This window comes from Diceros bicornis, chromosome 26, assembly GCF_020826845.1.
Source record: "Diceros bicornis minor isolate mBicDic1 chromosome 26, mDicBic1.mat.cur, whole genome shotgun sequence".
Taxonomy (NCBI): Eukaryota; Metazoa; Chordata; class Mammalia; order Perissodactyla; family Rhinocerotidae; genus Diceros; species Diceros bicornis.
Window position 1 is genome coordinate 46,665,515 of NC_080765.1, and position 21,198 is coordinate 46,686,712.

The following is a 21,198-nucleotide window of genomic DNA, read 5'->3' on the forward strand; positions in this document are numbered from 1 at the left end:
GGAACGGGGTGTGGGGAGAGAACAAGCCAGAACCACTGCTCCCCTGACCACACGGCCACATTCCGCCCCTGAGGCCCACCTCTCTGGCTGCTCAGTGGGAGGAGGTGCTCGAGGCCCTGGGGCTCTTGTCTCACAGCAGGGCTTTGGGGACAAGGCCACGTCTCAAGGCTTGGGATCCAGACACAGGCTTGATGTCAGGCGGAGGTTGAACCTCGCTGAGAGACAGCGTCCAGCTTCCTGCCTGCCACACCTGAGGGCCACAGCCTGGCCTCAGAGCCATGTGTACAGCCTCAGCTGGGCGCTCTACGTGCTGCCAGCCCGGCCCAGGACAGGAAGGAGGACCAGGAGCGCGTGTACTCCGGGCGGGCCATCTCTGCACCTGCTTCAGACCCGGGTGGTGAGTTCTGGTGGCGACCTGTGGGGCTTGAGGGCTCGAGGAGAGGCACTCACCCTGTCTGGCATTTTCCTCACCGAGTGGGGGAACTGGCAATGGCCACCCTCCCAACACGTTCCTAGAAAGTGGACTGCCCGGAGGAGGGGGTTCAGAGCAGGGCTGGAGCTGAGTGCTAATGGACATGGGTTTCTTTTTGGGTGATAAAATGTTCTCAAGTTAGATAGTTGCACAACTCTGTGAGATCCTAACTGAACTGTACACTTTAAGTGGGCTAGTTTTATGTTATGTGAAATATATCTCAATAAAACTGTGAAAACAAATTCCTAACTCACAGCTAACAGAGACTTTGCTTTCATTACAAACAAAACCAACAACAGCGAGCCCCAGGGCCCTGGGGTCATGGCGGGGATGGCTTGTGTTTACCTAGCAGGTCGGCCCCTTCGTCCACATCCCCAATGACCTCGGACCCCGCAGTCGACAGCTCGTGGTACAGAGAGTCAGTGTTGATGCCGAAAGCCTTGTTCACGATCCCCTGGGTCGGGCTGTGAGGACATGTGGGGTGGGGGGTGGGGGGCAGAGTGACTAGGCAGCATCGAGGAACCAAGTATGGGGACCCTCTAACACCCCCCACGGGGCCACTCAATGCTAACACTGCTTGTGTCAGGGCCTCGGGCAGGTCTCCCACCACGAGAGGCTTTGGGGGTCACCTTCACCAAAGGTACAGACTCCTACCATGAACACCGGGCCCACCGGGCCCCGGGGCCCTGAGCCCAGCAAGTACCTGTTGCCCGTGCGGTCCAAGCGGGGCTCCCGACTCATGTCCAACTCTGGGGTGGAGTCGATAATATCTTGAACATCAGACCACTCGTCACTACTGCCCATGCCTGGGGGGGACACAGTGGAGCACAGGGTCAGGAGGGTGCCCAGCAGTTCCCTGCACTACTCATGCTGCCCTCTGGCCCCATGTGTGGAGACCCCATGCTAGACCACCGCCAGGCAGGGACTGCCAGGAAAGGGTTCTTCCCATGCTGTTGGCCAGATGGGGCCTGTCCCCCAGAACTGTGCCTCCTTTTCATGACTGTGTCTGCTGGGTGACAGGGATCTACTCTTAGAGGCTGAGTTGTGTCCCCCAAATTCACGTGTTGGAGCCCCAGCACCCACGACCTCAGAATGTGTCCATATTTTGGGATGGGCTCTTTAAAGAGGTGATTAAGGTAAAATGAGGCCCCATGGGTGGGCCCTAACCCAGTGTGACTGTGTCCTTACAAAAAGAGGGGATTGGGACACAGACGCACGCAGAGGGATGACCACGTGAGGACACAGGGAGGACGTGGCCATCTACACGCCGAGGACAGAGGCCTCAGGAGAAACCAGCCCTGCTGACACCCTGACCCTGGACTTCCGGCCTCCAGGACGGGGAGAAGTTAACATCTGTGGTCCAGCCGCCCACTCTGCGGAGTTTGTTACGGTGGCCTGAGCCGAGGAATACATCTACCAAAACTGAAATCCGTGGCAGGAAGAGCAATTGCCTACGGAAGGGAAGGCAGGAGAGCTGGCGGCGGCCAGAGCCCAGGGAGCGCGGCCGCGGTACCTATGCTGACATTCCGCATCTCCTGCGTGACCTGGACCTCCATGTTGCGGCTGTTGCGCTTCTCCCGAGCCCGCTGGCTGTTGTTCTTGGTGCCGGCGCTGTAGTCCCCCAGGGGCTGCATTCCTTCATTGAGGGGCGTGACCGCGGCCGAGGGCACAGAGGATGTGGGCGTGTTGGACTTGGTGCCTGTGGTGCTGGGCGTGGCAGCCACCGAGGACTGGCCCGACTCGGACATCTCGTCGTTGGGACACTAGGGCCAAACATGGGGAAGAGAGGGCTCGTCGTGCGGGTCGCCGCCCCCCACGGCTCCAGGTGAGCCCAGGCAGACCACGCAGGGTCAGCAGGGCCTCGGCCACTTTCATGAGGCCCCCTTGCCCGGTTTCTTTGCCACTTGGCCACAATGGAACAGCACTCCACGCCCGGACTGGAAGGGACAGGAGGACCCCTGCTCCCCGTCAGGCTGATTCCTCCTGGCCTAGTCACTTGTCTCATCCAGCTGCTGCTACTGGCTTTCCGGAGGCAGCTGCCACCTTATTTAAATGGTTTGTATCAGGGCTTTCAGCTTGCACGCTCCTGGGACAGCCCAACGATGCCACGTGTGATGGACATGAAGCTACATGGACATGGCAGGCAACCCTTTGCAGCTGGCGGGTGGTGAGAAACAAGTTGCAGCCCAGGGTGGGGCAGAGGGCTCTAAAGAGGGACCAGGGAGAGGGTCGACCAGGCCAAGCACGCCTTCTGATTAAGTTATCACTCTGCTGCACGGCCCTCGTGGGCTGGTGCTACCTGCTCCTGTCTCCTGCTTCCTGCCCTGGCCTCAGTCAGGGGCTGTGAAGGGGCACGCAGCTCTCTGATCTGCCTGCCGTGGCCTCCTAAACAGAGAGATGCCAGGGGACGTGTAATGCTCAAACCCCACGGCTCAAATGGACCAAAGTTTGCCCAAAATATCCACAGAAATACAAACAAACTGAAATTCCACTTCCACAGAACGGGACATCCCCAAAATATTCTGGGAGTGAAAAAAGACCAGATTATTAAAAACTACAATCAACTGTTGACCACACGCACCTCCCTGGAGAGAAAGCACTCTATTGGAATAAGTATGGGACACGAAACATATACATTCTTTCCCTATAGTCTTTCCTAATGAAACTGTTGCACAATCTCAATAAAAAGCCCCCACCCTTCTATTAACTGACATGATAACCCCCAACTCACCCCTGAGTGGCTCTGGGCGGCAGCTCCCTCAGCCCCTGCTACCCTCTTTCATGGTGCCGAGGAGGTGCATGGCCTCAGGAGGGGGTTCGGGGTCCTGCGGGGGGGCACTGCTGAGAGCTGGCTCATGGTGCACATCCCATCGGCTGACGGCACTGGGTCATATGGTTTCCCCAGAGGGCACACTTGGGGAGAACTTTCTAACAGGGAAGGAGATGACGACAGAGGTGTCTGGCCCTCTCTGTAAAGCTGGTTGAACGCCGGGACTAACCTACACCCACTTCTAACTAGGAAGGGCTGACCGGGCTCCTGCGGCCGCCTCTACATGCCCAGGAGTCAAAGCTGGTTGGGAGATTTCTGCGATCTGCCTTTCCCTGACCTGTCTGGTCACTGCCAGGCCTGGGGCAGGACAATGCCTCTCCCTGGGACAGCAAATCATGACTTCATCTGACAGGCTCTGGAGACTCTTCTAGCAGGAATCGCACCATTCCACATCCTCCTCTAGGCGGGGTTCTCAACCCAGGGGGCTGTGTCCCTAGGGGACGCTTAGTGATGTCTGTAGACATTGGTGGTTGTCACAACTAGGGGTGGGTGGAGGCTGGGGGTGCCACTCAACATCCCACGGTGCACAGGACGGCCCCACAGCCAAGAATGATGGGCCCAGACGGTTGATGTGCGAGGGCGGGAAGCCCTGAGTGGGAGCCCGCGCCCTGCCCCCAGGAGCACCTCTGTACAAATTTTCCTTCTGGGGTTGGGTTCTACAGCTTAGGGCCAGTCTGAGAAGGAAAAATCCTCTCCTCACGGCACCACGCACTGACAGCCTTAGTACTGGGGCTCCCCAAGTGCTGTCCTCCCCACATGCCAGAGGCACCTCTGCTACCCCCCCGGCCCCATGCAGCACTCGAGGAGAGATGGGTGCAGGAGACTACACGCACCGGAACTCGCTGAAGACCGGGGGAGGCCAGGAGTGTGAGTGCCTGCCTCACAGAACCACACTGGTTTTCCAGTCCACCTTCCTTAATGGCCATGTCTCACAGCCTGTCCATGACTGGCAAACTTGTCTCTGTGGATTTTTGGTGGGCCTCCTTGACCTCAGTCACCACTGTGGGAAATTCTACAGCAGGGCCAGGCCTCCCCCAAGCTAGCCTAGCTCTCGCTACCCTACAGGCCACCACTTACCCACGGACACTCCCCCTGGCCACCACTTACCTAAAGGCAAACCTCTCAACCTCCTAAACATCAACGTGTAGCAGTGACCTCCAAATGCAAAGAACCCAAACTCTTAGCGGTCATTCCTCACCACAGTAGCCACAACTGTTTGGTTAAAACACTGAAAATACAGTACATAAAAACAAAAAACAAAACAAAAAAACAACAAAAAAATTAAGAAATTAGAAAAACCTTAAAACCTAGAACATGAAATAAAAAGAACTTAAATATAATCGTTTAGGAAAAAAAAAACAAATAAAACACATCTATGACCTAAAACATAAAACACTATGATTTATTAAGAGAAAGACTGTTTCAGAGAATGTAGTAGAAGAAAGAAGAGACGTCCGAGAAGAAAAGCTGGCTCACAGGGGCATGAGGGGCAGTCCTCAAGGCCCCACAGCTTTCTGAGGCCCGTGTGGCTTCTTCAGGAGCTCCCGGGGTGAGCCCAGCTGCAGGCCTAGTTTGTGTATGAGTGACAGCGAGTGTGGGCAGGCGGCTTAAATGGCCAAGCCAGGCCACAGGGAGAGCTGGGACCCCGGGCCTCTGCCCTCTGCCCAGCCCCCACACACTGGCAGGACAGCCGATAACCAGCGGGTGAGCGCCCAGGTCAAATGTTGCAGAGATATGCTTATTCCCCGGAACAAAAGCAGAGCGACTGAGGTCGCTTCCCAACAGAGCTGACAGCTTGCAGCAACCTCCTGCAGGCAAGCTGGACACTTAGAGGCAGAAGGACAGTCGGCAAGGAGCTACAGCGGGAATGAAACTTCCAGGGAAGTCTGGGCCCCATATCTACCAGCCCAGCCCAGCCCAGCCCAGTGGCGGAGCCACTTTGCCTCCTCCAGGCGTCCTCTGACGGCCTCTGCAGAAAATCCACCAGACCTGGGGTCGCCTCCTCCACCCCTGAGGGTGGCATCCTTACCGGCAATGGGGCCAGTGTCCTGTCCTGCCACTGCCTGCCTTCACCAGAGAGGCAGAGCTCACAGACCAAAACTGGCAGCAAGTGACCAGGGGCCTTGAACGAGGGAGGTGCCATGGAAAGTTCCTGCCCTTGGCTTTCTCGGGGCCCCCCATTCTGGGGTACACTCCCTGGTTAGCTGTGGCACCCAGGATGTCTGCCCTCTCAAACTTAGAGACCTAGAAGTCGTGAGCCTGGACAGGTTAGAACAGCCTAGAGAAGAGAAGCTGACTCCTTGTCTCCTGTGACTTGCTCCCAGTTGAAGTGCAAACCTCAGATACTCGCAGTACAACGCACCCTGGCTGGAGTCTGGTCCGGCTGTGAGGCTCGTACTTTGGGGTGTGTTGGAGGACGTCACTAAGCTCAGCCCTAACAGATGGGCACACCTTGGCGGCAGAGGGGTCTAGCCTGGACTAGAAGGTGCCAATGCAAAGCCACACAGGGAGCAGCCTTGGGCGCAGAGGGCCCGGTCTGCAGCTCACACCCTCCTGAGCTGGTCTGGTTTGTCCACTGCTGCCACACCTCGGAGAGAGGTCCGACTAATGCAAGGGAAGCTGCAAAGGGTTGTGTGCAAAGACGGGGCCTTCCTGAATGAACATGGGCGACGGGAAAGGAGACCCTCACTCCACAGCACGGTGACAAAACCTGGTAGCTGGAGCTGAACTGCAGCTGGCCGAGGTCACTCAGGTGCCAGTGGTCCCCCGCAGGCACGAGCTTGCCCCCCGTCTGTGCACGTACCGTGCCGTCGGCCAGCGGGAAGACGTTCAGAGAGGTGGGGCGCTCCTTCCTGCTGAAATGTGAGAGAGAGAAGGAGAGGAAGCCATCGTTAGACGGTGGCTCCCAAAACGAGAAGTGAAGACGCGTTCTGGACACGCAGAGTCGGGTTCCGCAGACGGAGCTGCTCTAAATGACGTTGCTTGCCTGGCTTGAGGAGTGAGAGGTCAGCTGCGGGGAGGGCGTGACCTTCCGGGCAGCTCCTCATTCACAGGGACCTCTTGTCCCCTCCATCTGCAGGCGCTCTTTAATCAGATGTGTTTGCACTCAGGGAATCTCTGCTGAACTGTAATCCCGTGTAACATTCCCCTTCCGTTATGCGTGATCATGTTTAGTTATTTTGATTTAAACAGACCCCTGCTATGTGTGCTAAGGGATCCCGCAGCAGTGCCAGTGATGGCCCTCTGGCATCTGGCCAGCAGTGACCGGTTCCTCTGAGGGCGACTTTTACGACGATGGTCTCCCTTACATGGAGCCCAGACCTGCCCTCCCACCCCCCCAACCTGTAACCGTCGCCCTGCTTCTGCCCCCGTGGCCAGGCGGAGGAATTGATCCTCTTGCCCTGTTCTTTGTCCCTCGCCCCGCCCCTCTCCTTCACTATTTTTCATAAGACCTCCTCACTGTGAGATGTCTGAACAGACAGGCACAGAGTAAAGAGCCCCGCCCTGCTGCTGGGCTGCTGTGCCCCCTACAGCCCATGGGGGCACCTTTTTCTTGCTCCACGTAGTTCCTCCTGGTCGTCAGGGAGCACAGGAGCGTGGACAGGGTGTCTTGGAAAGCTGTGCTAGGAAACTGGGACTGTTGGTAGCCTGGAGTTGTAAGAGCAGAGCTGAAAGCCGCCTGTGTGGGCTCAGTCCCCGAAAAGACGCCCCACGGGCCAGTAGGAATGGTGAGGGCAAGACCTTCCTCCGTCAGATGCTTCAAATGGGACACCAGGCTGCATGGATCCCAGGCCAGCTCCCCGCCCTGCCCCGGGGCAGACACACCGCACCTCAGAGACTGTCACCCACTGGAGCCCACGCTACTCGGAGCTGTTTAGGCCAAGAATTAGAGTCCTTCACACCACAGCCTCTCACGCTCAGAACTTGAACCCCAGAGACTGCGGTGGGAGAGGGTGGTGGGGGGCCACCTCAGGGGTCCCAAAGAGCCGGGTCCAGAGGCTAGACTGTTCTGGAGAGAGATGGTGGGCTTCCTCAGGGTGCTTGGAGGATGCAGGTGATGAAGAAGGAGAACAGCGTGGCCAGTGTTGACTAGAACTTACTATGGCCAGGGAGACAGCTTCATAAAGCACGACTCTACGAAGGGGGCCTCTCTAACTGAGGCCCCCACACAGTTCTGGGGGCCGGCAGGGGCTGGAATGAAGTAGGAGGAACACAGAGTCTGTGAGTCAGAGTCCTGCCTCGTCCCCTCCATGGCCAGCTCATCTGTCTGGTTCAGAAGAGGATGCCTCCTGCGCACCAGGGTCCCCTGGACCTGCTGGGACCTGGTTGTGCTGTCTTGGGAGCTAATCTGTGGCAGGGACCCAACCAGAGGAGCAGGGTGCTCCCAAGGGGCCGGGGCTACCGATACCTGTGGGGTTTGACCAAGGGGCGCACTCAGGGCCGAGGCCACTCAGGAAGGCAGTTCCTGTGGACAATCTCTAGTTTTTAGTTGCTGTATGTGGGACGCGGCCTCAGCACGGCCGGAGAAGTGGTGCGTCGGTGCGTGCCCGGGATCCGAACCTGGGCCACCAGCAGCGGAGCGCGCGCACCTAACCACTAAGCCACGGGGCCGGCCCCCTGTGGACAATCTCAAGTGCCTCACACAGCCCTGATCACCAGTGACAGAGGACACTTCCTCGGACATGTCTCAGCCTGTCACTTAAGAGTTGAAGAAACTCAGATCCTAAGGAAGACATGGAGTTGGAAAGATCCATCAGAACCTCAGCGGGCCTGCAGCTCAGCCCTCACTGGGGCTCTTCTCTGACAATGGCCCACAAGGCTCCTAGGCGTCTGGGAAGGCACCTGCCACCACGCAGTCAGCGTATCCCTGGAAGAGGGACCAGGCCTCCAGAGCTGTGGCACGGACAGGCCTCGACTCCCATCTGCTCCCTTGGGGCTCCCAGTCACGTCCTTTGCCCACTCTTCCTCCATCGGGCTCCCAGTGCTGGTACAGGGAACCCCTCTCCTGGCACGTGGCTCTGACCTCAGGTGAAATGCACACAATGGGTCCCTCGGCCCCAGGCAAGTGCGATCTTGGCTGTTACCAGATACTAAAGGGTGACGGCAGGGGCAGAGTGTGGGGCCTCCTGCCTCAAAGGACAGGGAGAGGACACTTGTCCATCACCCGCTTCCACAGTTCTGTGCTCGGACACACCACGCCTGGTGACAGCCAGGCTGCTGCCCCGTGATGGAAATCTTGACCAGGAATTGAGTCTCATCGTCTCTTTGCTGGTCCCCGCAGAACCGTGAGTGGGCCTGCTCTCTGAGCCTCGTGAGTATTCACTGGGCATTGCTGCCTGATGGCCCAGAGCCCTGTCCGAAACTCGGCCATCACGTCCTCTTTTTACACCCCCCTAACTCGGAAGATGCCAATGCTTGTCTACTTCAGAGGCCGCAGCCTGAGGGGGTCACACTGCCCACAGAGGTCATGCCACCTGTGGGGGTCACAGTCATGCCGCTGGGTCTGGGCTCAGGGCTCTAAGTGACCGAGCCAGGCTACGAGTCCAGGTCTGTGTGACACCAGAGTGTGGTGTGCAGGGTCTCCACCCCACCTACTGCCTCCCATGGCAGTGCCAGCCCAGGGCTTTGGACATGAGGTCCAGTCTGTGGACAGGGTGGACATTTGCTGAGTGGGGGCCCCTGTACCACTACCTACTTTGGGGCTCAGAGACCTGGGACCAGACTGCTACATCCTCAATGGCATGGCTGTAAATGCCACGTCAAGAGCCAGCGATCTATAACATCACTGCAAGTGGACTGAGGAACTGCCAGCCATCCTAACTCTCCCAAAACCACAGGGACCCCGGAGTGCCCACACTGCCGCAGGCTTTACCTTTTCCTCCACGACTGGCGAGGACTGCAGGCCAGCAACAGACACAAGGGCCAGCACACAGCATTGACAGCACAGAGGGCAAGACAAAAAGACAGCATTAGAGAGTGAGGGTTGCATGTGTGCTCACAAGGGCAGTAAGTGTGTGACAAGAGAGAACAGTCAGGCACCGACTCCACACTCCCCTCCATTGAAACAGACAGATGATGAAACTTGCAGACATCTACACACGACAGATGCATGACGTGCACACACATGACCCTCTTAGCTTGGACGAGAGGCTCCCAAAACAGGGCCTGGGCAGCAGGGCAGCAGGTCACACACACACGCAGCACGGGGCAGTGGGCACGTGTCCTCTCCCAGAGAGCTCCCAGCACACGGGCACACAGGCATGCAGTGACAGAGCACATGGTCACACACATGCTCACGTTCATGGGCCCAAGCACACTAACCAGGTGTTTCACGCCCACACTGAGTCTATTCTAAAGACACAGATTCAGAAAACCAAGCCAGGAGTGAAGGAAAACGCCTGTCTCGGCTTAGCAGCAACCAGCAGCTCCCCAGCACTAAGGATGAGGCCCTCATGGTGGGAGACGGAGAGTCTGAGCTAAGAAGCTGGGTAGACATACATATTTATCCCCAAAGGATGCAGAATTGTGGCAGGAATGGGTACACCCCAGAGAAGAGTGGGCCAGGATGGTGGGGCGGGGCCTTGCTCCTAACCTCCCCAGTGCAGCAGCAGCACAGGCCACAAAGGAATGTCTGACCCTCTGAGCCCTACAAAGGCCAACGCCCCGCAAGTAAGAAGGCTTATGTTTTCTCTGTGTCTACCAGTGTTCCCTCTAGAAACGTGAGGTGGCAGCTACCGTCCACGTCTGTTCACCAGGAAACGGTGCAGATAGAGCCAGATAGGCATGGTGGGCCCTCGAAACATCAGCTTCGAGCGAGTCTGGGCCCCGGGGGAGCGGCTGCAGGGAAGACAGGAGCCCAGAGTTCCACACAACTGCTGCAGCTCCCATGGGACAACCTATTCCCTGGGCTGGTGACGAAGCTGGACGCCACCGGCCAGCCAGTGGGTCGATGGGGGCCGCCCAGACATGCAGCACTGCCCTCTGCTCCCTGTGACATGCTTCCCAAAAAGCACTGCTCCAGGCATCACCCCACAGGAGCACCCTCCTCTTCATGGCCAAGGGACCACAGGAGGATGGTGGCTGACAGCCCCAGGCGCCTCCTTCCTGCAGGCAGGCATCTCTCTTAGGCGAGTGGAGACTGGCTTGAGAAGGTCTGCTAACAGAGAGCACTGAGAGCCTCAAGACAACAGCCGTGCACACCTTGGCCACAGGGATCCTTCTGGCAAGATCAGGTCGGGAAAACCAGGCTCAGCAGAAATCTAGACCAGAGCTCCTCCTTCGCCTGGACCCAGGGGGTCCGTTTTGCAAATGAGGGGACTCTTGTGGGCTTTGGCTTGGTGTGGGGAAAGCCTCTGATGGGGCACCACCCTCCATGGGCACCACCCTCCACCTCCACCCTCCACCACACTGGGCACTGAAGGCCCCGTCCCACCCAGAGGCGACAAATGGCTATGGCCAGGCAGCAGGATCTGGATTTGCTAGCACGGACAGAAGAGACTCACAGACCCATCCCTTAGAAACAGATCACAGGGCTTCTTACGACCAGCCTGTTTGGGTTCCCTGGGGAGGAGGAGAGCTCCAACACAGAGCCTTCAAGAGCTGCTGAGGGGCCTCAGAGGGACCCTGTGAACCAGACTCGTGTGTCTGCCCAGTAGTCTTGACCAGGAGAAGGGCAGGGCCTGCCATGGTCAGGGAAGCTACCGTCCCACGGGCCTGCCTGCCCTGGGGGCCAGAGCCGCATTCTGAGCACCAGGAAAGACTGGAGGGGCCAGTGCCATGCTCAGTCCGGACTCTGCTCAGGGCCACATCTCGACAGCAGGTTCCCAGACCAGGTCCTGCCTCTACTGCACATGGAGATGTCCACGAAAAGCACACCTCATCCTGCAATCATGGTGCCTCTTCCACACAGAGGAGGAATTGGAGGACCAGCTGGGCCCATGGTGGGTGGACCCAGGGCCTGGCCTGGAGCCTGGGCAGCTTCTATTTTTGGCTGAGCCCATATCGTCCTGAGGTTCTGAGGACGCCTATTTCTGTAGTGTTCCTGGGGCCCAGAGTGGTGACCACTGTGACTTAGGACCCTGGATGCTCACAGCCTCCAAGTCCTGAGTCCAGAGGTCACCTCCCTGGACAGGAAAACTGTGGCCCTCTCCCTGGGCCCTGTCCTGTGTGACCTTCCAGGTGCTCCTGCCTTGAAGGGAGGTGGCGGGGAGAGAGCCCAAAGGCTCCAGAGTGCCGCAGCTCTCAGGGACTGGCCAAGTGCCCAGACCTCACCAGAGATGCCCAAACCGCCCAGCCACTGCACCGGCAGCTCAGATGGCCCCACCCAACTTCCTCCAAAAATCAACATGAGGCCCCCCGATTCCAGGTTAGCATTCAGACGCAGTTACTTAGAAATTCCCTCGGCAGCTTTTGAGAGCCAGGAGTGAGGAGTTCACAGTGTGCTTGGGAGAAGATCTCCTAACCTGCGAACCAGCAGCCTGGAGGTCAGTATTTCCCACCTTTGGATATACCTGACCCAGAAACAATATGTGCAAAAGGTTTTATAGTTTAACAAACTCTTTGATACATACTCTCTCACCTAATTCTCACAGACTGCAGGGGTCAGCTGGGGAATAGCCTGTGACTCCTTCACCTGGGGCACAAACTTCCCAGTAAGGGAGACCCACATGGGTGTAGACCCTACTCCTGCTCAAAGCAGTGACACTGTCTAGAAATGTGCTGGTCGTCCCCTCGATGACCACTCTTCCCAGGTCCTGCTAGGCCTTCGCATACATACTAAGCATTTCTGTTTTCCAATCAGAAGACGCAAGTACAGGACTACAACAGCTTTGCCTGAGGCGGCCCAGAGAGCACCTGACGATGCCCGCAGTGGAAGGGCCTGAATCTTCTCCTTTGCAGACAGAACCCACCGAAGAGGCACAAACAACACTTTTGTAGCCAACAAGGCCTTTATGTGACATGACTAGGGGCTGTAGGCATTCGCCTGCAGGAACACATCTGCCAGCATCACCCTGCCCTGCAGTAGGAATGTGGCTCCATCCAGCAGCCACCAAGATGTCCTGGGCCCCTTCTGCACCCACATACAGTTGATTCCCGTGATTCATGGTAGTAATGTTCTACAAAGTCACCGAGAACACTGGATTAGTGAATCCTGAACTGCTGCTCCCAGGGGAAATAGGTACATATATGTACGTATGTGTATATATATACGTATATATATATATATATACGTATATATATATATATATATACGTATATATATACGTATATATATATATATACGTATATATATATATACGGGGGGAGAGAGAGAGAGAGAGATACATATCTCACACAGATTGGAATCTTAATTCCTAACTCATCCTGGGAGATTCTATTTGCTGTATTTTACGAAAGAGAAAATGAGGTGCAGAAGTATTTGTTGACCTGCCTGAGGCTGCCCCACAAACAAGGGCCAGGGCTTGGCGTCAAATCCCCCTGAAGAGCCCCAGAATCCGAGCATCTTGCACAACACTGTGCCACTCCTCCCATCTCCATCCTCTGGGCATATCTGCACGAGGCTGAGACGAGCGAGCAGAGCATCACCTTGTTTGACCTTAGCTGGCCTCGTGCACTTTGGGTGACTCACAGTTGTCACCCCTCTGTGCACATCTGCAAATGCCCGCAGAAGCACTGTGAGTGCCAATTTTGAGGCTACAGATCAATTCTAGTGAGTAGGCAAATTCACCAACACGGAATCTGCGAATAATTAGGCCCGACTGTGCACAACTTTCCCTGCACATGGGCCAGCAGAAGGCCCACCCACGTCCCCCGCCAGCCCGCTCTGGCACCTGGGGAAATCTCAGCACACGGTCCTGCTCACTTCACACACTCTGACCAATGCCCCTCTTCCCGAGTCCGGAGGAGGATGCAGCTCTCCAGAGAGCTCTCCCGTCTCCCGGACCCAGAGCACCTGGGAGGAGGGACCACTAGACTTTGCAGGCTCTGACTCCCTGCCTACCTCCTCCCTGGAAGGCTGCTCTCGGTCTGGCTGTTTCCACCAACTTGCTGCATCTTGGACCTCTCGATGTGCTCCACGTAGGTCTGTATCATCTGCGGAGAAGGAAACCTCTGCGTGAGTAATTTCTGCTAATGGAGGCCTCTCCCTTCCCCTCTCTAACCTGCAGCATTTCCAGACCCACTGCGCTGACAGAAATAAAGATACAGCTCGGTGGGGTGGAGTCGGGGCAGCACAGGGCCGACAGCTTTCAGGCTGGGCAGTAGGTCACCAGAAAAAGAAGAGGCCGAAAGGCCACCCCAGGTCGGCAGCCAACTACACGAGTCAGGCTGCAGCCAGTTTCTCGCGGGCTCAGCTCTGCATGCGGCCTCTGTGCTGGAGGCTGACACTGGTCAGGGCCGGGCACCTACCTCTGTGTGTCGCTGGTGCAGAGCGTTGTACTCCTTCTTCATCTCTGACTCCCGTTCCTCCAACCGGGAGACTAGAAAACACAACCGCTATTTGTCAGCCACACAACCTGCTTTTCCGTGGCGCCTCATTTCTCTGCTGGTCCCACCCGCCCGCCAAGAAGAGGGTTCCAGGACAAACTGATGCCTGTGAGACCTACAGCAACACCTCAAGCTCAGAGATGTTACCATCAGGAGAGAACCCCCTAGGGACACTAGCACGCAGATTCTGACTCGTCTGGGGTGGTGCACTGTGTGTGCTGCATTATTTGAGGATATTCAATTCTGCTACAAAGAGAAACAGGATGGGTGAAACCCACAAAAGCATTACTACCCATGCTTAAGTCAGCTAGCAGCTTCTGAGATGCAGGCAAAACTCACAGGATGTGTCAAGTGTAGGCATGGAGTGAGCAAGTGGCTTGTAGAAAGAGACAGAAATCATAAGCAAGTCACCTCTATGATGTATTAAAAATTGAACAAACATCTGAAACATGTGACAGAACACACGTGTCCCTCCCATGTACCAAGGGCTGGAAAGACCAAGTCATGAGCATGCCCACCTCCGGCTGGCAGGGGTGTCACTCCTAAATTGGCAGCCCCTGGTGATACCCAGGATAGCACCCCCGGCCCCATAAGTGCACTGTCCAAGAAATGCAGGTAAGCCGCACAACCACTCAGCGGGTAACTGGAGAGCTACGGCAGGATCTGGTGACCTGGCCCTGCGTCCTGCCAACAGATCCAGCGTGCCACCAGCCTCAGACACCTGCTGCCTATGGCCCTTTGTCCAAACATCAACTCTGTCCTTGTAGACCCCCACGTGGGGAAGGCTGCTGTGTAGAGTGAGAGACAAGACACGTGAGAGTTGAGGAACCAGGGACTAACACAGTGTGGCCTTAAACCACTTGCCCCTGTCCTCAACATGGTGCCTGTTTTAAATGGGTTTAACAAACGACACTATTCAACGTCTTATTTCAGTCCATATGCTCTCCCGTTCCATGACTGCAGTGTAGCTTGCCTGGCAGTGTCCTTGGAGGCAACACCGTGTTAAGGCCGTTCCCCACCTGACAGGTGAAGCCTGAGAGTCTGCATTTCTAATGCTCCTGGGTGACCTGATGCTGCTAGTCTGGGCACCACACTTTGAGCAGCAGCGAGGTGTTTGCACAAAGCAGAGGAAAGGCTCAGTCTCCCCTTCAGGAGCTTGACGTGCTCCTGGACACGGGCACACAACACACAAAATTAGCTGCCAGCGGGGCCGGGCCCATGGCATAGCGGTTAAGTGCTCGTGCTGGGCTGCTGGCAGCCTGGGTTCGGATCCCGGGCGCGCACCGACACACCACTTGTCAGGCCATGCTGTGGCGGCGTCCCACATGAATTGGAGGAAGATGGGCACAGATGTTAGCTCAGGGCCAGTCTTCCTCGGCAAAAAGAGGAGGACCGGCATGGATGTTAGCTCAGGGCTGATCTTCCTCACAAAATAAATAAATAAATAAATAAATAATAAACTATTAAAAAAAAAATTAGCTGCCAGAGGAAGACTCTACACCAGGTACGTCTGACCTCTGGCCTCTGCTCTGGCCTTGGGAGCATCAGTCCCTGGAGAGGCCTGCAGAGTCGCAGCCACAGGACCTCTCCTGACCTCCCTGCTGGGGCAGGTGTAGGCCACCACCCGGCTGGAAGAACCAGAGGCTCATTCCCCTCTCTCCTTGGGCCCTGCTCCTGGTGCTGACAAACGAACGTCAGCCTGGAATTTGGAGTCTCCACCATTTCCCTTCCGAGAAGAGCTGAACAGGTTCCATAATGAAAAGTATTCTAAGCAAGGGGAGTATTACAGACTCTGTGTAATTACAGAAAGGGTTTGTCTCTGGGCCTCAAACGGGCCTCTGGTTTGCTTCTGTTCTGCAAACACTAGAAGGTTTATACATGTATGTGCATATGTGAGCCCCTGCCCACTGGTGGCCTGCGACTCGCCAACACTCTCGTGCGTTACTGGCCTTAGCAAAATGGCCTTGAAGGCTTAGGATAGGGCTGGGCCCAACAAATCAAACCACTGTTTTCTGGATTTGATCTTAACTCTAAGCTAACTAGGTAAAGCAGCAAACTTCTTCTCAATAGTTAACACCACTGATTACAGAAAACTGAAATTACACAGGCCATTATCACTTCGACAGTTTAGTTTAAGCAAAACTTCTGAAAACTAAATAATAGTTCTTACAATAATAATAATCAAAACCTCTTTGTTTTGCCTCTCCTGCAAGGAACAGGGTGTTCCTGTAGGCACCCTGGGTCAGCCATGCGCCCCTCCTAGGACCTGTCACCACATGGGGCTCCATCAGCAGGCTCAACCTCCAGGTCACGGAGGAGCAATCTCTGCGCAGCCATGTACAGACGAGAGCCCACATGGCAACGGGGAGCTCTGTTCTGAAGGACCATGTAAGGATCAAGGATCTGTGAATGTGGGGTCAGACTGCAGTATGAAGCAGAAGTGCTATGTCATCCAAGGGGCCTTATTTATTTATCTTATTTACGTCCACAGGGGAGTTGAGGCCTATTACAGAAACACACAGCAGTGTAAAGAGAGAAACCAAACGGCTGAAGGCGTCACAGTGAACGTGAAATAAGGCTCTCGTTGGGTTTTCTCAGTCCTTTTATCAGAGGCTCTCAACATCCCTCCCGGCCGGGATCAGTCTGAGAATGACAGACACATTCAAAGGCACTTTCATTGTCCTGCTAGCTACTCACGCTGATCTGCATAGTTTTTGGCCTTCAGTTCCAGCTGGCGCGTCTGAAACTCATAGTGTTCCACCTGGATTTGTAGCTCTTTCTTCTCTTGTTCCAAGGCATCTTCGAACTCAATGAACTTCTATACAGGAAGGAAGGAAAAGAGCAGGCGTCATGAATGTGGGATGGCCAGATGACAGCAGCGCCGCACAGAAGGGCCATGGGCTTCAAGGACGGAGAGGTGAAAGACTCTCCAAGACCTTGGGCTTGGGACCAGGCTGCAGTCTCCCCATCCAGAGCTGGCTTCTCTTCACATCACACCGCCTGCCACCGTCTTCAGGTAAACCTGACACAGAGTACCATGAGAGGCAGGCAGGAGGAGATCCCCAAGAGGGGGAACTCCATGACCTTCTGATCAGCTGTCTGGGAAGTCAGCAGGGCCCTGAATTTAGAAGGGCTCCATGCTTGGTTTAACATTCTGCTGTTCCCATCTTGAAATTCTTAATAGTTTTTGAACAAGGGGCCCCGCATTTCCCTTTCTGCACTAGGCCCCACCAATTACGTAGCTGGTCCTTTTGCAATAGAGTAGTATTACTCCTTCAATACTAAACATCTAAAAGAGGTCAAGTTCACTTTTCTCTTAACCTGTATTTCAATCACCAGTCAGTTCAGGATGCCACCATTACTGGAATAACTAGCAATGAAAAGTATTGCTCCTCTTCTTGAAAAAAGGCTGCGGGGGTGGGTGATGGTCTAGAGCTGGAATCTTCACCTTACGTATGAAGTTTCTGAGCAAAAGTGTTATCAAATCAAGTGAAAAGAAAGCACTTTGCAAAATAAAAGAAACTCTTGAGGGCCGGCCCCGTGGCTTAGCGGTTAAGTGTGCGCGCTCGGCTACTGGCGGCCAGATCCCAGGCGCGCACTGACGCGCCGCTTCTCCGGCCATGCTGAGGTGGCGTCCCACATACAGCAACTAGAAGGATGTGCAACTGTGACATACAACTATCTACTGGGGCTTTGGGTGCGGGGGGGGAAGGAGGAGGATTGGCAATAGATGTTAGCGCAGAGCCGGTCTTCCTCAGCAAAAAGAGGAGGATTAGCATGGATGTTAGCCCAGGGCTGATCCTCCTCACCAAAAACAAAAAGCAACTCTTGAAAAGTCTTAGGGGGAGATCACTGTAAGCCACAGAGTAAAGCCAGGCCTCTGGTGGAGGGGGAGGAGTGGGCACTGGCTGCCGTGCACCGACCCCGGTTTCCAGGTTGGCAGGGCCCCAGGTTAGGCAGCAGCACAGCTACCACCAGCTGTAATTCCTACAACAGCCCTGAGGGGGAGCTGTTAACACCTCAATTTTAGGTGTTCCTGAGTAGGAAGCTGGAATATTATTAAGAAATTTCATTTGTAGGAAACATAAATATCAGCTGGATTGTTAAGACATAAAGTTTCTCAGGAGATGGGAATATAAAACTGATGGTTGATTTCAGGTTTTGGGTGTCTGGAAGAGTCGATGAATTTGTGGTGGCCATGGCTGTATTTCCCATAACAACTGCACCCATCCCCACCCCAACACCAAGCCCAGAGATGCTTCTTCCTACAACAGCTTCTCAAAGGTCTTTGTGCTGCAAATCTCTGGGCTCCTGCCCTAAGGATGACTCATTCTGTGCACTGACTGTGAGGGCAGAAAACGGGGGTGAGGGGGTGATCAAAAGGACTGGGAGGGCAGGCAGGGAAAAGCGGCATCAGAAAAAAGTCTTTTATTAATGACATCACACACAACTTAAGTAAAATGAAGAAAAAATAAAAGCCAGGAAAATGCACACAAGTGGTGCAGCTGTACAAAAAATAAAAATAAGTGGTTTTGAATGACTGTGGATATAACTAGCATATGAGGAATAAACATGCTATTAATTGATTGATAAGGATATTTTAAAAATTGGATACTTTTAATTTGTTACTCAAAAAAAATTAAAAGAATTACTTAAACAACATATGATTGGTAGACAAATCAGATGAGAGTGTTAAGTAAAAAGAAGAATATTTTTTAAAAAATCATAATCTTACCATCCAGAGAGAGTCGGTTAAAACTGTGTGATCTCTTTTCAGATTTGTGCATGAGCGTGCATGTAAGCGAGTGTGTAGGGCAGACGTGCGATCTCTTGTGCACAGTATCTTGTGACCTGGCTTATTCACTCATTTACATTGGAACATCTTTCTACATCAGGATGGTATTCTCCCACATCCATTTCTTTTCTTTTTTTTTTTTTTGTGAGGAGATCAGCTCTGAGCTAACATCCATGCCAATCCTCCTCTTTTAGCTGAGGAAAACTGCCCCTGGGCTAACATCTGTGCCCATCCTCCACTTTATATGGGACACTGCCATAGCATGGCCTGACAAGCCGTGCAACAGCACACGCTGGGGATCCGAACCCAGGTCACCGGCAGCGAGCGCACGCACTTAACCACTACGCCACAGGGCTGGCCCCACTCCCACATCCATTTCTAGTAGGTGTGTGCTCCGTGGTGAGCACGTGCGTGCAGAGCATAGCGTGATCACTCGATCTCCTACTACTGGACTTCTGGGTTGCTTTACATGTTGGTTACATCATTGCTACTTGTGTATCTGCCCGAAGGCTTCCTGCTGTCTAAGGCTGTGGTCCACAGTGCTGAGGCCTGACTGTTCAGATGTGTATCCCAGCTCACACTCCTCCAACAAGGTGGGGAGGTCCCCTTTCCCAGAGCTCCCACTGTCTCTGCATACAGCTTAACCACAGCGCTGCCAGTCTGCCGGGGGAAAAGGGCATAGCACAATTGCCTTTTGCCTTAATTTTCAGTTCCTTGATTACTAGTGATATTGAACATTTTTTCATAAATTTATTGAACATATATACCACTTCTTTCATTATGTTCTTTGTCCAACTTTGTACTCTCATGTTCCTATTTTTATTAATGCTTTCTAAAGAATTTTATTACACCTATTTGAGAATTTGTCTGTCTTATGTGCTGTAAGTACTTTCCCAGGATGTAGTCTGTGTGTGTGTAGTACAGAAGTTTACTTACTTCTGTACTATTTACTTAATAATTTATCCTTTCCTCATTGCTTTGAAATGCCACCTTTATCATACGCTAAATTCTAGTAGATATTTCAGTCTATTTCTGAGCCAGTACCAAAGGTTTTTTTAAACTTGTAGTGTTATAGTATCTTTTAACAGCTGGTATATATTCACCCTCTTACATCTTCCTTTCAACATCTTTGTTTTTCCACTTGTTTATCTTTCTAGATTAACTTGAGAATCATCCTGGAATCACTTATATACTTATTCTTTGTTTTTTTGTTTTTTTTTTTAATTTTTATTTATTTATTTATTTTTCTCCCCAAAGCCCCAGTAGATAGTTGTATGTCATAATTGTATGTCATAGTCTCACATCCTTCTAGTTGCTGTATATGGGACGCGGCCTCAGCACGGCCGGAGAAGTGGTGCGTCGGTGCGCGCCCGGGATCCGAACCCTGGGCCACCAGCAGCGGAGCGCACACACTCAACAGCTAAGCCACCAGGCCGGCCCTATACTTATTCTTTGAATAAGCATCTCGCCTTCCGAAAGCACCAGTTCCCTGGTCCTCAGGCAGGAGTCCCTGTTTTTGATGAGAAAATGCTCAGCACTGGACTTGGGATGAAGTGAAAACTCATCATAAGCCAGGGAGGAGCCGTCTGATGGGGCAGCTGGGGCTGGAAGACAGAAAATCCTCCCTTTCTTTAAACCAATCACTGTCCTACCTCTGAGCTGTACCACTGAGGTTTTACACAAAGAAAAGGTTTTTTTGGCACCAGTGTCATTTCACTAGAATTTTCCCCGTCTGTATTTCATCATGTTATCTGCATTTGATATTTGGGAGTCAACTAAAAAGATTTCCAAACTGAAGACAATGTGAGAAAACCCACCCCCAGATTCTTAAAAACGTTAAGGCAGACTTTCCTAAATCTATCCTGATAGGTGTGCATTAAAATCCAACATGGGTGATGGTGCCATAAAACAACCCATGTGCCTACAGACTCCTGACGAAGTGGGCCCCAAACCAGGTCACATGCAGAAACCCTCTGACGTTATGAGACTTTAAGGCCTCTGACCATCAGGAAATACGGAGACATTCACCAAGAGAGCAAATACCTAAGGAGGCTGTGAGCATAGACGTCCTCAAGGCCAGACACAAGGGCACACTAGGTGGCAGGGAGACGGATCCCACACACAGGACATTTGTGGTCCCCAGGCCACATGGAATCCTAGTGCCAAAGGGATGGTCCCATGGGTGGGACACTAGTAACTGACAGCCCTCCATCCTCTAAGCACCCCCACTGACAAGGAGTGGGAGCAACTCCCCAGATGAACAAAAAGCCCCAAGAAAGCCACCAGCGCCCACCAGCAGACTCAAGAGGGCCCTGGCCTCAGCCAGCCCTCACCCTCCCGCTCGGCCCCCAAAGGGCACCTGAGTGAGGGGGACCACTACTGCCCAGCATGCAGTCGGCTCCCACAGCATGTGCGGCAGGAGCGGCTCCTGTCCCGTCTCCCAGAGGCAGCATCTTACCAGCGGGAGCTGACTTGGAGGGACCCTCAGGGGCTCCAAGTTTATGCAAAAAAAACACGGTGTTCTATAGCTTAAAAGAAATTCTCCTCTTTCTTCTCTTGAAAAAAATCATGTCAATGTCACTAAGGTAATTTTAGTTAACAAAAATGCAAGCTACC

At 53.9% G+C, this 21,198-nt stretch overlaps 1 protein-coding gene across 7 annotated transcripts in view; it reads right to left on the bottom strand.

Annotated features, from left to right (window-relative positions):
• The window catches only part of MAPK8IP3 (mitogen-activated protein kinase 8 interacting protein 3), a 53,818-nt gene that overhangs the window by 21,385 nt on the left and 11,235 nt on the right, over window positions 1-21,198 (bottom strand). For 2 of the 7 annotated variants that reach the window (XM_058570365.1, XM_058570371.1), the window contains exons 2-8: window positions 16,485-16,605; window positions 13,710-13,780; window positions 13,303-13,394; window positions 6,013-6,154; window positions 1,986-2,235; window positions 1,176-1,278; window positions 818-936 (exon numbers count right to left, since the gene is read on the bottom strand). In XM_058570365.1, the coding sequence (XP_058426348.1) occupies window positions 818-936; window positions 1,176-1,278; window positions 1,986-2,235; window positions 6,013-6,154; window positions 13,303-13,394; window positions 13,710-13,780; window positions 16,485-16,605 (898 nt within the window). Of the gene's footprint in view, window positions 1-817; window positions 937-1,175; window positions 1,279-1,985; window positions 2,236-3,203; window positions 3,298-4,409; window positions 5,714-6,012; window positions 6,158-9,174; window positions 9,199-13,302; window positions 13,395-13,709; window positions 13,781-16,484; window positions 16,606-21,198 lie in introns of those variants that run through there. The other 5 variants (XM_058570364.1, XM_058570370.1, XM_058570366.1 and 2 more) reach the window with 4 other exon arrangements.